This window comes from Takifugu rubripes, chromosome 20, assembly GCF_901000725.2.
Source record: "Takifugu rubripes chromosome 20, fTakRub1.2, whole genome shotgun sequence".
NCBI classification, from domain to species: Eukaryota; Metazoa; Chordata; class Actinopteri; order Tetraodontiformes; family Tetraodontidae; genus Takifugu; species Takifugu rubripes.
In genome coordinates this window covers 1367525-1386439 of record NC_042304.1, presented here as the reverse complement: position 1 = coordinate 1386439, position 18915 = coordinate 1367525, and the positions used below count along the sequence as shown (strand labels likewise).

The following is an 18915-nucleotide window of genomic DNA, read 5'->3' as shown; positions in this document are numbered from 1 at the left end:
TTGAAGATGTGCCAGCAACAGGCTGCTCCATAAAACATCACCAAAATCAAAAATTTATTTTGACCATTGCACTATTTTGCTTAATTCGTTTTTTCAAAAAAAAAAAAAAAAAAAAAAAAAAGCTATTTGTTTTAGTTTCAATTAATAGACAATGCTGACTTGTTTATTACCACATGCATAATCGTCATTAATCGGAGCCTCTGACTTGGCTGTTTCCGTGCTGCTTTCATGAACCATTGATCTTTAAGGCAGTATTTCTTGTCAAGAGATTGTGCTGCTCACCAGAATGTCGAATGTTTATTATTACTCAGAAACATTTCTGGTGTGATATATTTTCACCTAATTTTGGTTATATAATGAGAAACCTTCGTAGTGTTAAAGGTTTAGCATGTATTTATTTATTTTGGTTAAAACATTTCCGATGGTCGTGAAGTGATCATGGAGTAGGCCCGAACGCTCCCCCTACCAGTACAAGATGAGAGGAAAGTATGGAGGGTAGCGCTCTGTATCTTAGCTAGAACCTTTTGCATCGTTTATTTTAAGCTTCTGAATCGTTACCTCGGTGTCTAGGTTAGGCTTTCGGTGTTCAAAATGAAAACTCCGTAAGCGTTGCATTTTTCGAAACACCATTTGACAGCTACGGAGTTTTAAAAGTTAGCCTTTGGGGCTAACTTAGCTTGTATCTGCTAAAATACAACAACCAGGCCAGGAAATCTGCTTTTCGCGAGGCCCAAACTAAGGAGTAATGGTGCTTCTTAGATGCGGATAAAAAAAATAGTGGCCACAGGTGAACAACGCAGAAACACCTGTAAGTCGTGTAGCCATTGACAGCGATGTCGGTTCCCAACTTTGCTCAAACAGCTGAGCCCCGACGTTGGCCACACTCGATGTTGTGGAAACTGGCGAGTTTTATCTTCCTCATCCTGCTGAAAGGGATCGATTGTTTGGCTAATCCCAGTTACCTGCCAGACAACTACAACCCCAGTGTGAACATCTACATGAGTTTGGAGGAGGTCAAGAAGCTACTGGGTAAGACTGGCTATTGCGGTGGAGTTCATCACTGTGTCTTAACTGTGTTGAGTTGCTGGGGTTTACACTGGTCTTGTTTGGTGTTTGAGAATAAATCGAAGAACAAACCAATGAACCTAAATCTGCACAGTAAATAAAATATGTGCTCTTAAAGGTTTGTGATGTGATTAAACACATTTTTGCAGGAACTCGGAAATTAACATTGCAAAACTTTCCACTGAATAAGTTATATTATCTCTTTGTTTTGGTCCTTTCTGAAGGTTTGATCTGCAACTTAATGCTGTCCTTTTTGCTTTGTCCTCTTGTTGCTGCAATTGAAATTGGTACCAATGAAATATGTTTTGTGCATGCTCCCAACTGACTCACATAGACTAATTTTGAGTCAAGGAAATTAAAAATGAAATGTTTAGGTTTTCTCATGAACCATTAAATCTAAAAGAATATCACAGCATACCAGGACTGTGAGCTTTTGCTATTGGTGGTTTGGTGATGGAGGTTTAACAGCTCTTTGGACATTGTTAAAAAGTATATTGACACATTGATGTTTAGAGGGTCCCCTTAAAATCAGTGTTTAAAGCCACATTATATATAAATATATAGATATAATTTTTTTCGTAAACTATTTTCCTTCTTGGATCATTTTTATGACTGCCGAGTGAGGGAGACCAAGGACTCCTCTGTCCCCGTGTCATTAACACTTTGTAGGCCTTCAGTGAATTCTGGCTTTGAAACTACAAATTGTATTCTTGCTGCCTTTCCAATGAAAGTGACAACAGCACTTCCAAGAACTTTCTTTGTTCAAGTAGAGAGTGCTCCCATGGATCCTGAAAAAAATCTGGAAAATGGCTTAAAGGTTATGTGCGTGCATGTGCGTCCATGCTGTCTGAAAATAAGGCACAGCTCTTCTTTGCCTCTAGGTGGTTCAGCACCATATTTTTTAGTACCAGCCAATCAAATTTGCATGTCCTCTCAAAACAATCTCGCTTCCTAATGTTTTATTTTTATTTTTTTCCTCCCTACATTTAGCTTGTTACTTTTCAGACGGCAACAAACGGGCAGCAAAGTTCTTTTAGTGGGCGTGTTAAATATTGAGATTGACATGAAAAGATGCTTTCAGTGGAAATTGGGAGTCAATGAAAAGTTTTTAAAATATCCATTGTTACATGTGCACTGACAAAAGGAGGGTAGAACTCTAATTAGCACTGGCAGGAATTTTGCTTATGTTATTGTTGTTAGCATGATTGAATGGGATTCAACATTGTTAAATTAGCATTACAGCTATGCAGCTCGCGGAGTTTAGCGAAAGCAAACATGCTTGTAGCTGCTCTGCCATTGGCTATTGCCTAGCATTTTCCTGTCATCCCATTTGCTAGGAGGGACGTCAATCTGTACATGTTTGTGTGTATCCCAGCGTCACCTTCGTTTAACTTTTATTTACTATGGACCCCAGGAAAGTGATGGAGAAAAATGAAAAAGAAGAAGAGAGCTTTTTTGTCCATACAAACGAAGCAACAAATAGAAAAGCATGAAAAAGGGATGCGTTTGGTTGATCTCATCAAAGAATATGGCCGTAACCAGGATTTATTGTTGGTGTTTGAATGTTTGTCCATTAGATGGTGGTGTTACCACAAGTGTTAACGTTCGTTGCTAGTTCACAAGCAATTCAGAGGGCTACAGAGGCTAATTAAACAGTAAATGGTAGAAAAATATAAGGTCATCACTGGTTTGGTAGCTTGAGATTGTTTAAATCCAAACCGCTTAAGTTACCGCAGAGTGAAAAATACATGCCCAACTATGTCACTACCATCTTGGCAACCGTTTATTAAGTACCTATTTACAGTCATTTAGCAACTATTGCAGTCTTTTTGGTTCTAATACCACAAGCTGCCATACTTAGACGAATGTGTCAGTACAATGTTAGAGATGCAACTACACTTTACCAATGGTTAGTATGTATCTTGGTTTTTAGGTCGCTTCTGTTTTGGTACGATTTTTTTGGTCTGTATAGTGTGGAAAAAAATACTACTTTTTTTATTTATCGCTAAATGCCACACACAAAATCACACCCAATAAACTGTATTTCTGCTTTGTGTGTTATAACCTAAAATAAATTCATAAAGATATACCATATTTTCACGACCATAAGGCGTACCGTCTTAAAAGGAGCAGTCTCAGTTATGGATGCTATTTCTGTATTTAACACATACATAAGGCTCACCAGGTTATAGGGTACGGGCATGGTAAAACATACCGGTACGTTATCTTAAAATATGCATGCTAGTGTATATTTAGCAATGTACTCCTGTTATTTTTTGATCAATCCTCATCACAATGCAAAATGGTGTTAGCTCCTTGTAACTCACATTATCAGAACAAACTATGACCATGTGGAAATTTGTGCACCACCTTCAAGCAATAATACTGATTTTGAACATATTTGTTGTTTTTCTAAACATACCTGAGAGACTGCAGCGCAGACATGAACATTTTAACACAAACATTTTAATATACCTGTTGTCACAGCGACAATACGAGCGATTTTCTATGGTGGCATCTAATGTTAGTCTGTCACACAAAGTTCCACTAAAACAAAGGATTTTTTTAATGGTAAACTTTGCAGTTATTTGTGATTTAACGACTATTTGAATACTCGAAAATCATTGCCCGTCCCCAGTCTGTGGCCCAACGGGGGTGATGCGGTTGGATGGTGTCGCCAAGATGCGGCCTCCTGTTTCCATTTGTGTAGAACCCTCTGTGGAATTTGGTGAAGCGTCAGTGAGCTGGGATTCCTTGGCAAGGCTGGATTTAGGCGGATTCATCTTTGCGAAAGACTCAGGAATTAGGCCACGTACAAGGTTATCCTGGAAGAAAACTGCTGCCTTCTGCTCTGACAATGAGGACTTAGTTTCTCCAGCAGGACAATGCACCATGCCGCACAGCTAGATCGATGGTGGTGTGGATGAAGGACCACCAGATGGAGACCATGACCAGCCCAATCTCCAGACCTCATTGAAAATCTCTGACAGATTGTGGCCATCCTTTTCATCACATTCCAAAGAAAGCTGATATCTTACTCCAGTATTGACCTAAAGTCTTCCAATAGCAGTGTGAAAGACTGGTGGAGATGCATGAAAGCTGGGTTATTCCGCATGTATTGACTTTGAACACTCCATAAGATAAAACATTGGTAAATTGTTGAAAGAAGTGCCCTTTATCAGCACTCAGTGGCTGATACTGGGTCCTGAGCCCTGTACCCCTGTCTGGGACCAAAACACCACCTCTGCTGAAGTGTTCTTTATTTGAAGTGATATCGGTTCTTCTGAAACTTACTTACTATTGTGGAGTGTTTTTTTATTATTATTTTTAAAGAGGTAGGACAGTGCTATACTAGGAGCTTTGTCTTTTAACTGTGGTTGATGTGCAGCATTCAGAGTGGCTTTTTAAACTGACAAGGTTTAATGTGATGTCATCTTCAGGTCTGGATGCAGAGCTGTACTATGTACGCAACAACGTAGTCAATCATTATGCTCTGTCCTTCACGTTGCCTGTGCCCAGTGAGACCAACAGCCTTCACTTCACTTGGCATTCCAAGACAAAGGTTTATCTCAGCACACAGAACCATGAGCGCTTTTGCTTGTATTAAAGTGTGGACAACTTTTGGCTGTCATTCTCGGTTTTCTAGGTTGGCTACAAGCTTGGCTTTCACACAGAGAATCCAGATGCCATGAGCCAACCTCGGAGTAACATCTCCACTCAAGGGGAGGTGCCCCACATTCCTTCTGGTTTGTCAGATATTCTTCATTTGTGGTTGCTCTTTTATTTGGCTCCTGCACTTTCTTCACATGAAAACCAATAGTAATTGTTCTTTCACTCCAGAATAGATGTAATGATGCTGGATGCTGCTGTAGGATCCAGAGAAAGATTTTAACCCCCACAAAAGCCCATACCTTTTTAAAATGAGCCATACTCTTTTTGTTGAGGCCATTCTACTCATTGAATTCATTTGTATGTTGCAGTGTTTAGGGTGGATTTGGTCTGTTCGGGAAAGGTAGATGGAGAGGCTGTTTTAACAGTGCAGCTTAATTTGACCACCCATACCAGCAATTACATGGTGCTCAACTTTAAGAGGAGGAAAATGTGCTATAAAAGTAAGTATTGTAATTATCAGAAATAATGAGGTTACTTACTTTCCTTTTTTAAAGTTATTTTTACTGCATCACCATTAAACTCACATATTTAGAAAAGTTGCTCTTGTCCTTGAAGTAGATGCCATAGATGTAAACTTGCATTTAAATATTGATAATAAGTTTAACCCATAAAATATGTTTTTGGTTTTTAGTGCTTTTTAATGTACTTAAAAACCCCATTTGTGTCTGTTTTTGTCAGAAAGTGATTCAGACATGAACATTCCCAGTCCATTCAACAATAACACTCTTCCCAGAACTGACTGTAAGTCTTCCTCCACAATCTTGTTCATTGTCTTTTTTTATGTCGAGTGAGGCTGATTATTATTATTATTATTATTAGTTCTGTTAAAATGAGAACAGAAAGGAATTGAGACTTTTATGTGAAATATTTTTACTGTTTGTTTAACTGTGTACATTTTTAAATATGCTCAAGCACTTTTAAACAAAATCATTATTATTGCGTTATTATTGTTAAGATTCTTATTATTGTGGCTGTTGTTATTGTCATTTTAAAAAAAAATCATCCTAATTGGTGATAATAATCACATTTTGATTCTTTCCTAAAATTCATTGGCAGGGAGGATCTCTGAGTTCTTTATGAAAATGTAATTATGGTATTTTATGTCATTTTATGTTTAGTTGAAGGTGTGATTGCACCTACCACCTCCACCCAGGTCTTCTATATAAGCGTCAGCGTGTGCTGCATCGTCATATTCCTCGTAGCAATCTTCTTGGCCATCATGCATTTACACAGCATGAAGCGAATGGAAATGGAGGACAGGTTTGTATCAGTAGTCCTTCCAAAAAGTTGTTCCACTCATTTCAATGTTGAGGCTTGAGCTACCAATTGACATCTTTCAATTTTCAAAGTTGTATTTTACACAGACAGAAAAAAGCAGTGCAAACTGGTTTCCACACCTCCAGTTTCTTTAAACTGTCAAGTTGGTGCAAATGGTTTCACAGGTTTTGGGATCATACCATCACTTTGATGTGATCTTTGATTTAGGAAATTAGGTGTCACAACAGTTGGATGAGGTAATTTAGGTTTGTCCCATTTTCTATACTGTCACTTTTCACTACTGTCTGCTTGTTGTGACCAGAGTTAACATGTTAAAAGTTTTTTTTTCCACTAGCGGAATGAGGGCCAAGTCATTGCATTAATGATGGCCTGTTAATACTTTGATTGGCCGGGCAATTGATGCCAGTAGCGAGTGCAACATGTTGGAGAAAACCTGGAGTCTGTGACTTTAAGTTTTCTTTGTACATTTCTTACTCCATTGATGGGACCTCACTTGAAACAAATTAGTATAATTAGTAATGTTGATGATTCCTGTATGCAGACACTGTCCTCCGTATGTAGCAATGGCTTCTCTCATTAGCAGAGCATTAATTCAGCATGTCAGCAGTAGTTGATCAACTGAACTAGTGTTGCTATTGGATAGGAAGTTGCTTTTCTTGTTGCAGTCAGTGTGTATATTTTTGGTAAAAGATTTACATGATTTGCATTTTGTACATTTTTGAATAGTCTGTATTTTGATGCAGACTTTGATAAATAATTTATTGTATTCTGATTTCTCTATTTTTATTATAAGGCTCTGGTGAGATCAATAAAATCCAAAGATTTATAAGAGAAGTTTCATTGCTAATGGCATTGTGAGAGTTTAGGACCGCCTTGTTAGGGAAAAGCCCACCCACATTAAAGAGGAGCCGTGGTGTAATGGGAAACCATGCCGACCATACCGTAGCCCCTTGAGTTTATCCATGTAGAGCCGATACTGTGTAATGGAAATGTGCCCTATTATGTGTGTGACTAAATGACTTCAAATGAAAATGAGTAAAGAGAGAAGTTGAATTGAAATACTTGGTATAAAAGTGGGAAGAGAAGTGTGACAAGTGTGTTATTTCCCATTTGTTCTCAGCATGAGTGACAGTGGCAGCTCGCAGGGTCTCTCTCAACCATCTACACATACCACACAGTACCTGAGGGCTGACACTCCCAACAATGTGGCCCCTGTCACTAGTAAGTTTATTTTATCTGAAGCTTTTGTCTCCTAATATCTGAAACATTCTTGCATACTAACTTACATGTCTGTCGTGCTCACTTAGTTTTGTTTCTCTGATCAGCCTGTTGGTGCATTCGAGCAAGCTGTTCAGTCATAAACTTGACATTTGAGAACTCTAGTCCAGCTCACTGCCCTGTAGACGGTTCTGAAGGGTTCACAGGAGGGTGGCCAACAAGGCTCTGTGCGTTGTATTTTAACATCAAGTCTGCTCCCTTAGCATACACCTACCTATGGACAAAATCATTACTTGGAGCCCTGGATGGATAGTCAGATCCACAGGTTCCCAAAGCTGCCTTCAGGTTTGGTACTGGTGTGGCTGGAACTGCTCTAAAAAGGGACTCAAAACAGACTGGAGACAGACTAAGAGAAGACCAGAGGTCCCCCTTTAATGCCAGAAACATCAGAACATCACAAATCACTGGGCTGTGTTCTGATGGCGGGAAACAGGAGGGTGTCACTGCCAGACGATATGAAATGCTTCTTCACTCATTTAATCTGCTTCAGCCACATTAAAGCACTCCTCTACTCCCTGTAGAAGAGAGCATTGGGTGTGTGCTCCTAGAAGAGAACCAGTGAGGACATTACATCTACAGTATCTTTACAAGGATGTACGTCCCCACTACACTCTGTACACCTACAACTTCAAACCCACACGCGTGGACAACATGCCAGTTTTCTTATACACACCACAGGGGTTCGTCTCAGTCTGCCTCCAGAGAGGTTTACAGCATGATGAGCAGCGAGCACCTTCAGCTTGCTTGGTATCATATTCCCAGCTGAGCTATTGTGGACACATAACATGAGAGCTGTGATCAAGAGTCCCAACAGAGGCTAAACTTCCTGAGGCTCCAGACTGCTGCTGACTCATTACCATTCACCTATTAAAAGGTGTATTACAGTATGGTATGGAAGATGCCCTGAGGCAGGCAGGAAAAGGCTTTGGAGTGGACTTAAAGTAGTATAGAACCTTATTAGTTGCTCTCTGATGGACATTCACTGTCTTTGTAGTGAAAAGTCCTTTTTGACAGTTCTCATCCTGGTTTCCATCTGATGCCCTCTGGCAGGCACCTCAGAGCAAAAACTACTTGACTAAAAACAGCTTTTACTACAGCCAATTGAAAAAGTCAGTCAGAAATCCAATGTAGTTTTCTCTGTCAACTGGACTTTGTTTCTTCTCTTTAAAGACGTTTCACCTTCTATCCAGAAGGCTTCTTCAGTTCTGAACTCACTGTGGACAGAGCTTGAAAATATAGCCCCTGTGGACCATTAGCATGCTAATGATCTGGGTGGTCACCTGAGAGTCGTTGGCAGGGTCTTTGGTAGGGTCATTCACCTAGTTTTGGTTGAGGTGTCTCACCTTTGTCTGCTGGCTCACTTGGTGGTGAGTCACCAGATCTCCTGAAATGGTGTGAACATTTGGTTTGTTGTCAGGAGGACTGGAGGACTTCATTGTATGTGGGTGATAGGAAGTGCCTCAGCCCACCACCTCTGTTTAAGGATGGTTTTTCCAATTTGACATGGATGGCTTCCTTGACACCCCTCTCAGTCAGAAATATATTTAGAATTGACACACTGTCCTCTTGTCTGTCTTTGGGTGTATATATCTTTGTTTCGCTGTTTTTTTAGTACCTCTTCGTATCTCACACATTGTGTCATGACAGTTCATTCTTCTGATGCACCAGATCATCCCTCCTCTCCATTTCGTCTGATACTACTTGACTTTTATGCTTGGATATTTACCGATCTGCAACCGCACCTCATTTGATGATTCATTTTTCACCTTCCATATTTTAATAACTCCTCAGGCAACCATCAGGCTTCTGCACCCATTCTTCAGCTTGCTGCCACTACCTTCCATAACATTGGTGCTTCCCCTCATGAAACCAAAAGTAAGTCCCACAGGTCGGTCGGTCGGTCATATTAGCTGTTTACTCTTAAATGATGAGCTTCATGAAAGCTGTGGTTCTTTCAGACCATCCATCTCTCCATATCGAGAAGAATGACCTTAAGAGTGTTACTCTACTGGAAGCCAAAGTTAAAGTGAAAGACATCGCAGTATCTCGGGAGAGAGTCACACTACGAGATGTTTTGCACGAAGGTACTTTTCTTTCTCTTATAAACATGAAATTTATGTTACGTTAATTTGCTGAAAATTGGGGTACAGTCAGGTTCAAGATGTTCTGATTCTGTGTGCCTCCCACGCGCACAGGTTACAATCTGAGGAGCTCGGCTACAAAAACTTGATAAACTCGGGAACTGCAGGTCACACCGTAATCAAAGAAGCACCAAAATGTGCTCGGAGGATTTTGGTCTGGGGAATCAAACCTGTAACGATTATGCATCAGAGTAATCCCTGAAAAACTCAAAAAGCCTCCATTCTCACACCCGAACCGGAAGTGGCTTTTTTTTATTCGTAAGGCCTGATGTGTATCTCCTCCTCTTTTGTGGTACAGGCACCACATTTTTACCAGAACCTGTCTAAACTCTTGGAATCGCTGGCTATGACTTTTCTTTCTAGTGGGGTGGGGGCGATATAGGGGTGTTTTCATGGACAAAAAATCCAATGTTAACTAATAGGACAGGCTTTGAAAAGGTCATGTAATTTAACCCGTTTGAGGGCCAGCAGCTCTGTCAGACATTCACCTAGAAACACCATAAAAACTTTAAAATGTTGCCAAAAGAGGCTAAATTGGCAATGTAAAATCTTAAAATGTTGGAAGATGCCCCCGCAGGGGGCCTTTGTTTGAGGCCTAGAATTTCCTCCCCACCTCTGCTTTACTGTGTGTATTGCAAACACTTGAAAATTTCGCTGAACAAATCACTCTAACTCTGTCGCAGAAGGTCCTAGAAGCATTAAAGAAATAAATAAAGCATCCTTTGGTAGCTACAAGTCTCTGCCACCTAAATAAATTAATCAGCACTTAATACAATGAGCTGCCCCGCCGACAGGTCTGCTCTGACACCATTTAACCTGATTTAATTTCTTTCCGGTTCTAATGAGCCCAACATCAATAGAATCTGTGATATGGGTGGGTTCTGGCTTCTCCTTAATGATCAGTAATGTGCGTGTCTTAGCAGTATGCTTGCTAGATATATGGTATTTTTTTAAAAATCTAATCAAGCTGTTTCAGGTCCATATACTGTATATTGAAGTGTAGAGATGTCTTTTTTTGCAGCAAAAAAGTCAAAATTGTGCTGTTGTCTTAAAAACATTTATCTAACAGTTATTCGGATGGCCTGACTTTCGCTCTAAGGTCCAGTCTACAGGATACGGCAAAGGGTTTGTCCCGTCTTCATTTCATAGACCTTAAACAGAAGCTGTCAAATAAAGCCTGCAGAGTGGATTTTGTGTTCAACACAACAGCCACCATCGCTATGGCAATGGAGCTTCAGTTGAAATGCTGATTTCTCATGCAGCGCTGTCCATGTGCATTACATGTTGATTCTCATTCAGTTCCATCACTAGGTGGCCAACATTACTATTTTAAAATGTTGCCTTACTTTCTCCTTCATTGTTTTTTTTTCTCCTTGAGTTCATGTTATGTTGCTTATGGTCTGTGTTTTTACTGCATTATCAAAGTCTGGGATGGGGACATCTGTAGTTTCTAGGTGAGGTTTCTTCTAGGTCAGGACCCTTTCCCCTCTAAAGCACTTATGACCTGCTGGGGGAAGCATACCGCATGTGGACCTCCGCCCAAGTATAGAAACATTTAAGACACAATCAAGAGAAATTGAAGGCAATATTTTGTTTTTTAAATATATTTCCAAGAATCTAAGTCAGAAATCCTGCTCTTGCTCTGTATAATCTAATTTTAGAAAGAAAATCAATTTTGTACTTATACAAGCAACAGGTATTCCACGTAGTAATATGAAAAATTAGATCGAAAACATTCAGTACTGGTATGTTTTTATTACCGTAAGAAATGAGTCACTGACGAGTGACAAACAGACAGGTAAGAAACAACAGCCACTCTTTTCACTTGTGTGTTTATACAGAGAACTTAAATCCAATTTTTATCACGTCAGGATTTTTTTAACTTTTAATTTAATCCACTTAGCAACATAAACAAATACAGTATATTGTACCGGTAAATGCTTTTTTCCTAACGGTGTCTGTAATGCAGCTACCTTGAAATATACATTTGTATCAGCTACACACAAATTATGTTGTTTGTTCATTGTTTGAGTAAAAAAGCATAATCTAAAACACCCCGATGGCCCACCTCTAAAATCTTCTAGAAAGGAAACGGTGTGGACTAATGGGTCACTGTGTTCAGCTTGCTTTGAGGAAGAAACCGGGGATTAGATCAGTTGGAATCCCAATGATGCTTCTTTGTCTGGTTTTCAGTACTGTGAAAACTAAAACATGTTTTCTCTTTAAAAAGTTCACAATTCTTTTGTACAGCTACAACAATGCAGAAGCACATTTTCACGTGTTTGGGTATTTAAAACTGCCAGGGTCAGCGGCGCTCGCCAGCTCATAGCTCAGAGGCTGGTGTCCAGAATTTTGTCGTCCAAATCTCCCTTTCATATAAGTGTTGTTTTTTTTTCTTGACAGGAACATTTGGCCAAATCTTTCAAGGTGCACTACTGGATGAAAAAGACCCCAGTAAAGAAAAGCAGGTCTTTGTGAAGACAGTAAAAGGTATGGACTCCATTTTATCCATTATTGTGATCCTCATCTGTTTTCTTACTCACTTACGTGTGTGTCATCCTCAATGTAAGTAGCCCTTAAATACAACAAATATGTGGCTATTTTACAAATGCACAGAAAACGAGTATAAAGTCAGTGTGAAATGATTATGTTGGTGACAATAGTTGATCGGCTGTTGAAGGATTTTGCTCGTTTGCGTGATTCCTTGGTGCAGATCATGCCTCTGAGGTTCAGATCACCATGATGTTGACTGAAAGTTGCAAGCTTCGAGGACTTCATCACAGGCGAGTGCAGAGATTCCTTTATTTACAAATCACACTGTATATGTATCTGTGTAGAAATCCTGCTTAAGTATGTGGATTCTTATCATCTGAATAATGCAGAACACTCAAGTATATTTTCTAATTGTTTTCAATAATGTTGATCACAATGTCGTGGAATTTAATCAGCATTTGGGGGGATCATCGGTTTACCAGACTGTGGATTCAAAAGCAGTAAACCAAAATGTTTTTTGTTCTTCGTTTTCACTCTTGCCTTTAAAAAAAAAAAAAAAAAAAAAGTCTATAGCAAGTTGAAACCTTTCAAATCAAAGGGAATGAAATTAGTTCACATCGTGAGTATGGTGAAGTTGGAAGCGCTTGAGCCTCTTGGGTCAATAACACAGAACCAAAGCAGTATGAGAGCAGAAACGATTTTGGCCCGCCACATTCTCATGCAACCTACCAACCTTTCAAAGGTTCAATGCATTTCTAATTCAAAAAAGTGTCTTAGTTGGCAGAAAAAAAGGTTGTGTGGAAGGTGTATGTCCTCTCTGGCGCTGCATGGGGTCTCTCCAGGTTCCCCCCACAGATTAAAGACATGCCTTTGAGGGGCAGGTGTCCTGGTGTCTCCAACCTGGCCTTAGGTGTGAGTGAGTGGTTGGGGTTCTACATCTTAGCCCTATGATCAGCTGGCGGCTAGTCCAGGGTGCACAGCGGTGGAAAATCAAGGGATTGCTGGATGTGCACATTGTTTTGTGTGTCATGGTTAAGATTAAATGTTCTGTATTATTGAGGGAAGACCGTTGCAAACATGCACTTAAAATACCTTTCACTGCAGAAATCTGTTGCCGATAAATCATGTCTGCACAGAGGACGGAGAGAAGCCCATGGTGCTGTTGCCTTTCATGGCTTGGGGGAATCTCAAGCTTTTCCTTCGGCAGTGCAAGTTAGCGGAGGCTAACAACCCACAGGTGAGGCACAGTTCGTGGGATGAAACACAATTTTAACCCTTTTGCATACTCTTCAAATATAGAGATTAGATCAGATTATATTCAAATCATTATCACAGACAATGGAGGAAAAGGTAAAAAAATCTCTATATTTCAGTGAAGCACATATATTGAAATTTTAGTTTCAAACAAATGTTTTGACATTAAAATCACAGTCAGAAAAAACAGAAACATCTTACCCAAAAGGCCAGTGTGTAATAATCCAAACTCGAAAAGGCCTGTCAAATTTTTGAGGAAGCAAAAACATTTATGTCATATCATTTATATCATATCACGCTTGAAAATCCCAAAATCTTCTCATTCTCAGCCAATCTTGGACCACCTTCTTCATAGTTGTCGCTTCAGCGTTGTCTTCTATTGTCATGGTTGAAATGGTTTTATTATTATTTTTATCATCTTTCATGTGAAGTATACCCTGTAGTGCTGGAAGGACTTCGATTTGACCTCTAGCGTGATTTTTCTATAATCTTATATGTTCGCAGGGTTTGACCCCCCCCCCCCCTCGAAATTAGCAGGGAAAACAATGTTCTCCCCAAGCTTTCTCTGGAGGGAACATAGGACCTTGGGGGGGTGTTTGATCTGGAATAGTCTGCAGAATTCCTGAATAGTGTGGCTGTCTGCTGCAGAAACCTGTCTGGTGGACCACACTTGCAGTCTTCCCTAGTTCTGTACACCCACCAGATATCAGCCAGTGTGGGGCTGTAGACTTATTCATTTAGTTGTACCTCGAGATGGAGCAAGACTAAGTATAATAATCTACAAGAGGATGAAGTGATTAAGTCCAGGCTGTTCTTAGTGTTTTTGCGAAGGAACAAATCCTGCAGGACTTGAAGTGGGTACCTGGAAGCGTTGCCCGTAGATATAGATGAGCCTCAGTAGTCACGTTTGGGCTTTCCTCTGTGTCAGGCTACCGAATATCATCGGATTCGTGGTGCAGATTCCTAGGAACGTTTATACAGATAAATAATCGGGTAATAAAAGATCCACGATGATGCCTGACAAGCGCCCGTCTCAGCTACGCTCCAAAAGTTGCACTTTTGCCTCCTGAGTTTTCTTTTTTTTTGGCAAACATGAGATCAGCTCGCAACACTCCCACTGATGCCCTTTTCACCCACTCACTTTCTGATGGTTGAATCATGAACCCAGTCCTTGGACAGGTCCATCTACTGTTGACCTGGGAATGTCTTTAGTTACTGGAAGCTCCGCAATACTTTGCCTATTGTGTGAAATAAAGGTGAATTTAGATAAGTGGGTATATATTCTCTCTCTTGCTCTTGCATTAATTACTTTTGATGCTTTTAGGGTTTTGAAGTATTTGATTATCCCATGAGGGTTAAGGCAAATAAATAATCCTTAAATTTGTTTCCTTTTTAACAGCGTCAAGCATAGAAAACCATTCTTAGCGAACAGGCCTTGCACTTGTATTAAGTCAGTTATTCTATGTACCTTATTTTCATGACCATAAGGCGCATTGTAATAAAAGGCGCAGTCTCAGTTATGGGTGCTATATCTGTATTTAAAACATACATAAGGTGCACCGTATTATTAGAGCACTTGGTGTGTTGTATTCACTTTACTTAAAATTTGAACACTTGGGACATTCTAGTCACCTGATAACAACAGTGAGAAACAACCCATATTAAACAAATACAGGGCTTCGCCGACTATTAGCATTAGCATGGCCTCACCGTCTGTTTCACCCGGTATCTTTGTCTGTTCAGCGTGTGAAATGTTTAGTTACTCCTCTGCCTCCTTTAGTGAAGGGAATAGGTGCAAAAAGTGTAGTTTATTTACGGCTATGGAGGCCACCTTGCTTTGTTCCCGCGGAAACTCAGCTTCGTCTTCTTCACTTTCGTTCACTTTCTTGTTTTCTCCACTTTCTGACCATGGACTCATTAACATGTCTTGCAGCTGCTCAATTGCCATTTTCAGCCACATATTCGATGGCCTGCAGTTTAAAGTAAGCCTCATATGCGTGTCGCTTGACCGGCGCCATTTTAGGGGATCCTTACGCGTAGGTGTGCCGCTAATTGATAGACGGAGTGTTTACTGTAGTGCACCCACCAAAGGCACACAGCAGATTTTGGAACTCAGTCCACACACAAGGCGCACCATATTATAAGGCGCACCATCGATTTTTGAGAAAATCTCAGCGTTTTAGGTGCGCCTTATAGTCATGAAAATACGGTATTTAAATTCCCATCTTTAAACCACGTTAAAATCAAAGTACTCACAGCCTTTTAACCTTTTTTTTAAACTGTGATTGTTATCCATACATTGTTCATCTGTCCTCTATGTCCTTTCAGTCCATCTCTCAGCAAGACTTGGTTTATATGGCCATTCAGATTGCATGTGGAATGAGCTATTTATCTCGCCGGGAGGTCATTCACAAAGATCTTGCTGCCAGGAATTGTGTGTAAGTGATCTTGACTGGGTCGGTGGTCCTCACTGTTATTACTGTCAGCGTACAATAACCTCTTTTGGAAGTTTTAGTGTAAATCATGACTTAATTTCCTCTTTTGACAGCATTGATGACAACATGCAAGTCAAGATTACAGACAACGCCCTGGCACGAGACCTTTTCCCCATGGATTACCACTGCCTGGGCGATAATGAGAATCGTCCTGTTCGCTGGATGGCCCTGGAGAGCTTGCTTAATAATGACTTCTCCAGTTTAAGCGACGTGGTAACATCTTCAGTGCCGTATACAGTGTGAAACAATAAATGAATCTGCCATTTTTGGTCTAGATAAGGTAGCTTTAAATGCATTTGACACATTCTCTGACAATTGGCTGAGGTGTTGGAGGGAAGGGAGCAGCACTTCTCTCTTTCCTGTCAGGATAAGCAGGCATGTATGAGACGGGAAGCTCAACAGATCCGGAGAGAAACATACAGTATACACACTCTTTCTTCATTTACATGGCAATGGCGTAGACATGCACATTCATAACTCTGGAATTCGGCTGTATAACAGTCATTTATACACTACATTTATAACACTAGTCAATTGTGATTTATGTATTTAAGTCTTTTCAGTTGTTTATTTAGAAACGTTCACATTTTGGTAACTAATGTAATTTTACCTATCACTGGCCAAAAAAAGTGATTTATGGCTGCCGTTACTCTCAGAGGCTGAAATCACCAGTGAGATTCTTCTGGCAGCATCTAACCAGTCTCAGGACTCAGCAGTTCTTAGTTTTCAGTTTGATATTTGGTGGATTTAGCAGGATGTTTTTGGGTCTAATTCTACCTCGGCTTCCAGTTATTTCTGGATCCTCTCACATGTTCCTTAAACACTCTCAAACAGGGTAGGAGTCCATGATGGTGAGCTGCTCAGGTCAGGTCCTGCTGCAGAAAAGCCTCCACAAAACATGAAACTCCCACCCCCAAGTTTTCAAATTGGTTTGAGGTTCTTTTCCCGGAATATTGTATTCAGTTTTTGCCAAATATGTTCTGTCGTTTCACACATCATTTCAGAAGTCCTGCTATACCTTCTCTCTGACCTCAATTTTTCTTTAGGAGAGCAAATTTATTCAGTCATTTCATGCTTCTAAAAACCTGAGCCCCCCTGTACCCCTGCTGATGAAGTGGGGATAACTGTGCTGGTGTCCTAATTTACTCTTCACCAAAAATGGTATTCTTTTAAATTTGAAGGAACTCAGAAAGTTTCTATTGCATTTTAATTTAAGTTTTTTACTTTTACTTAAATCTACCCAATTTGAAAATCAAGACCCATGAAGTCGATCCACAATGGCCTATGTTAACAATAGACTGGTTGTTGTTAAAAAAGCAGCTGCAAACAACTGCGATACTTGCCCTTTTTGTAACCTGCTGCGAACAACTACTGATAACAATTAACTTGATTTTTATTTCCTCTCATTTCGAACTTGAAGGAAGGAAATTTCTATCTTTAACAACATGTAATAACTTTATACTGTAGATATTTCTGGAATAACAATGGTAATCCAACCACCCTGACATACCAACAATTATCACTTAAGGCTTTTGCTGCCATCGTGTGGCTACAAACAGAAAAGGTTGGCAGAGAAGGAGGCTGAATCCCATGTCTTGTTTCCACAGTGGGCCTTCGGGGTGACGCTGTGGGAGCTGATGACTCTCGGTCAGACACCCTATGTCGACATTGACCCATTTGAGATGTCGGCCTACCTGAAGGACGGCTACAGAATAGCACAACCGATCAACTGTCCAGATGAATTGTGTGTTGATTAATAGCACATTGACATACACCCACGCATGCACAGGCTTTTTCCATCAACAGATGGACATTTATGCCACCTTGTTAATTCCACTGATGTGCAACAATGAAACCGGTGGTCAGACTGAGTTAGAAAGACTACAGGGCTTTGCTTTTATCTCTGTGCTTTATAACACAGTAATACTGTTTGACTTCTGAATCAAAGTTGGATAAGAGGCCATTGCTATAGGAATCCAGTATTTACATTTTGAGGGCTCGTGTTTTTGTAAACAGTCATTTTGGTCATGTGGTGTATTAAATAGGCAATGATGATCCTCTCTCTCACCCATCGGTCTGTCTGTCTTGCTGATCTGGTGTTTGTGCTGTTTTGTTTCAGGTTTGCAGTGATGGCTTGTTGCTGGGCGCTGGACCCAGAGGAACGGCCCAAGTTTCAGCAGCTTGTTCAGTGTCTCACTGAGTTTCATTCAGCGTTGGGTGCTTATGTATAAAACGGCTCTCTCGCTCCTCCAGAACAGCTAATGTAGACTGGGAGACATTATTCATGAAGACCATGCATGAAAACGTGTTTTATTAATGGCAAAACCTTTGGCATTAAATGTAGTTAAATTGTCCTTACCCCGTAGGAAAATGACCAGATTTCCAAGTTTCTTTTAGCGGTACTGTAATGACAGAAGCAGCCCAAAGATGCCCTCATCTGTCCAGGGACTCAGTATTTACCAAGGTTTCTCAACCCTCCCCCATTCCCAGGTGTAAACCTTTGATTACCTTTGGGACGCCTTCTTTAATTCACAGAGATGAACGTATTTAAAACTGTGTGGCAGAAAACCTCTAACAGTTCAGTACAGGTACAGTTTTTATACTGGACATGCTGCTTTGCGGGGCTTTTTGGGGATGCCCAGGAATGGACACGTTTGAAAGCATATTTGTGTTGAGGCAGAAACAGGTTTTCTTGTTGGAACTAATGCAGTCTGAGGCGGTTCTCCAGAGTCGCCGTACATGCAGAAACCATGTGCTGTTTGGATTAAATCCACCTCTATCCCAAAGTTTTGCTCATTTTATTTCCATTATGACAACCTTTGAATTTAAAAACTGAGTGTTCTGATTAACATTTGGATGGTGACTTTTATATGGAAGTGCTTCCTCCCTGTGCTTTTTACCATCACAGAAATGGACATATAAAACCATATTTGTGTTTGTTGAGGCCTTTTTTTTTTTTTTTTTTTATACAAATACTGTACTGGTTTATTGATGACACTATTAAAAATGTGCAATCTCTCTGTGGCTTAAAACATGCAAAACTCATCGTTTGTATAACAAGTAATCCTCCAATTTTTGGACATGATTAAAGTGTTTTTTAAACAAAGCTTCACCTTTAATTTTTTTTGGGCGGGGGGGGGGTGTTCTTGTTTGTTTTATCACCATATAAATGTTAATTTCCATTAAAGTTTTAACTGATGTGATCCGGTTGTTAATATCCCTACTTAATTATCAGTTCT

At 40.1% G+C, this 18915-nt stretch overlaps 1 protein-coding gene across 1 annotated transcript; it reads left to right on the top strand.

The window, feature by feature from the left end:
• The first annotated feature begins 239 nt into the window (after positions 1–239).
• ryk (receptor like tyrosine kinase) lies at positions 240–18783 on the top strand. The gene is made up of 16 exons (XM_003978399.3): positions 240–1029; positions 4506–4627; positions 4712–4811; positions 5046–5177; positions 5416–5478; positions 5856–5997; positions 7136–7236; positions 9085–9168; positions 9252–9377; positions 11838–11924; positions 12148–12217; positions 13032–13164; positions 15510–15619; positions 15730–15889; positions 17284–17420; positions 17796–18783. The coding sequence occupies exons 1-16, from the start codon at positions 834–836 to the stop codon at positions 17905–17907; spliced, it is 1875 nt and encodes a 624-aa protein (XP_003978448.3). The 5' UTR covers positions 240–833; the 3' UTR covers positions 17908–18783.
• Positions 18784–18915: the final 132 nt, after the last annotated feature.

Coding starts and splice junctions, on each gene's coding strand:
- ryk (XM_003978399.3), top strand. CDS start 834: ATGTCGGTTCCCAACTTTGCTCAAACAGCTGAGCCCCGACGTTGGCCA. Junction 1,030..4,505: donor GGAGGTCAAGAAGCTACTGG/GTAAGACTGGCT, acceptor TGTCATCTTCAG/GTCTGGATGCAGAGCTGTAC. Junction 4,628..4,711: donor CTTGGCATTCCAAGACAAAG/GTTTATCTCAGC, acceptor TCGGTTTTCTAG/GTTGGCTACAAGCTTGGCTT.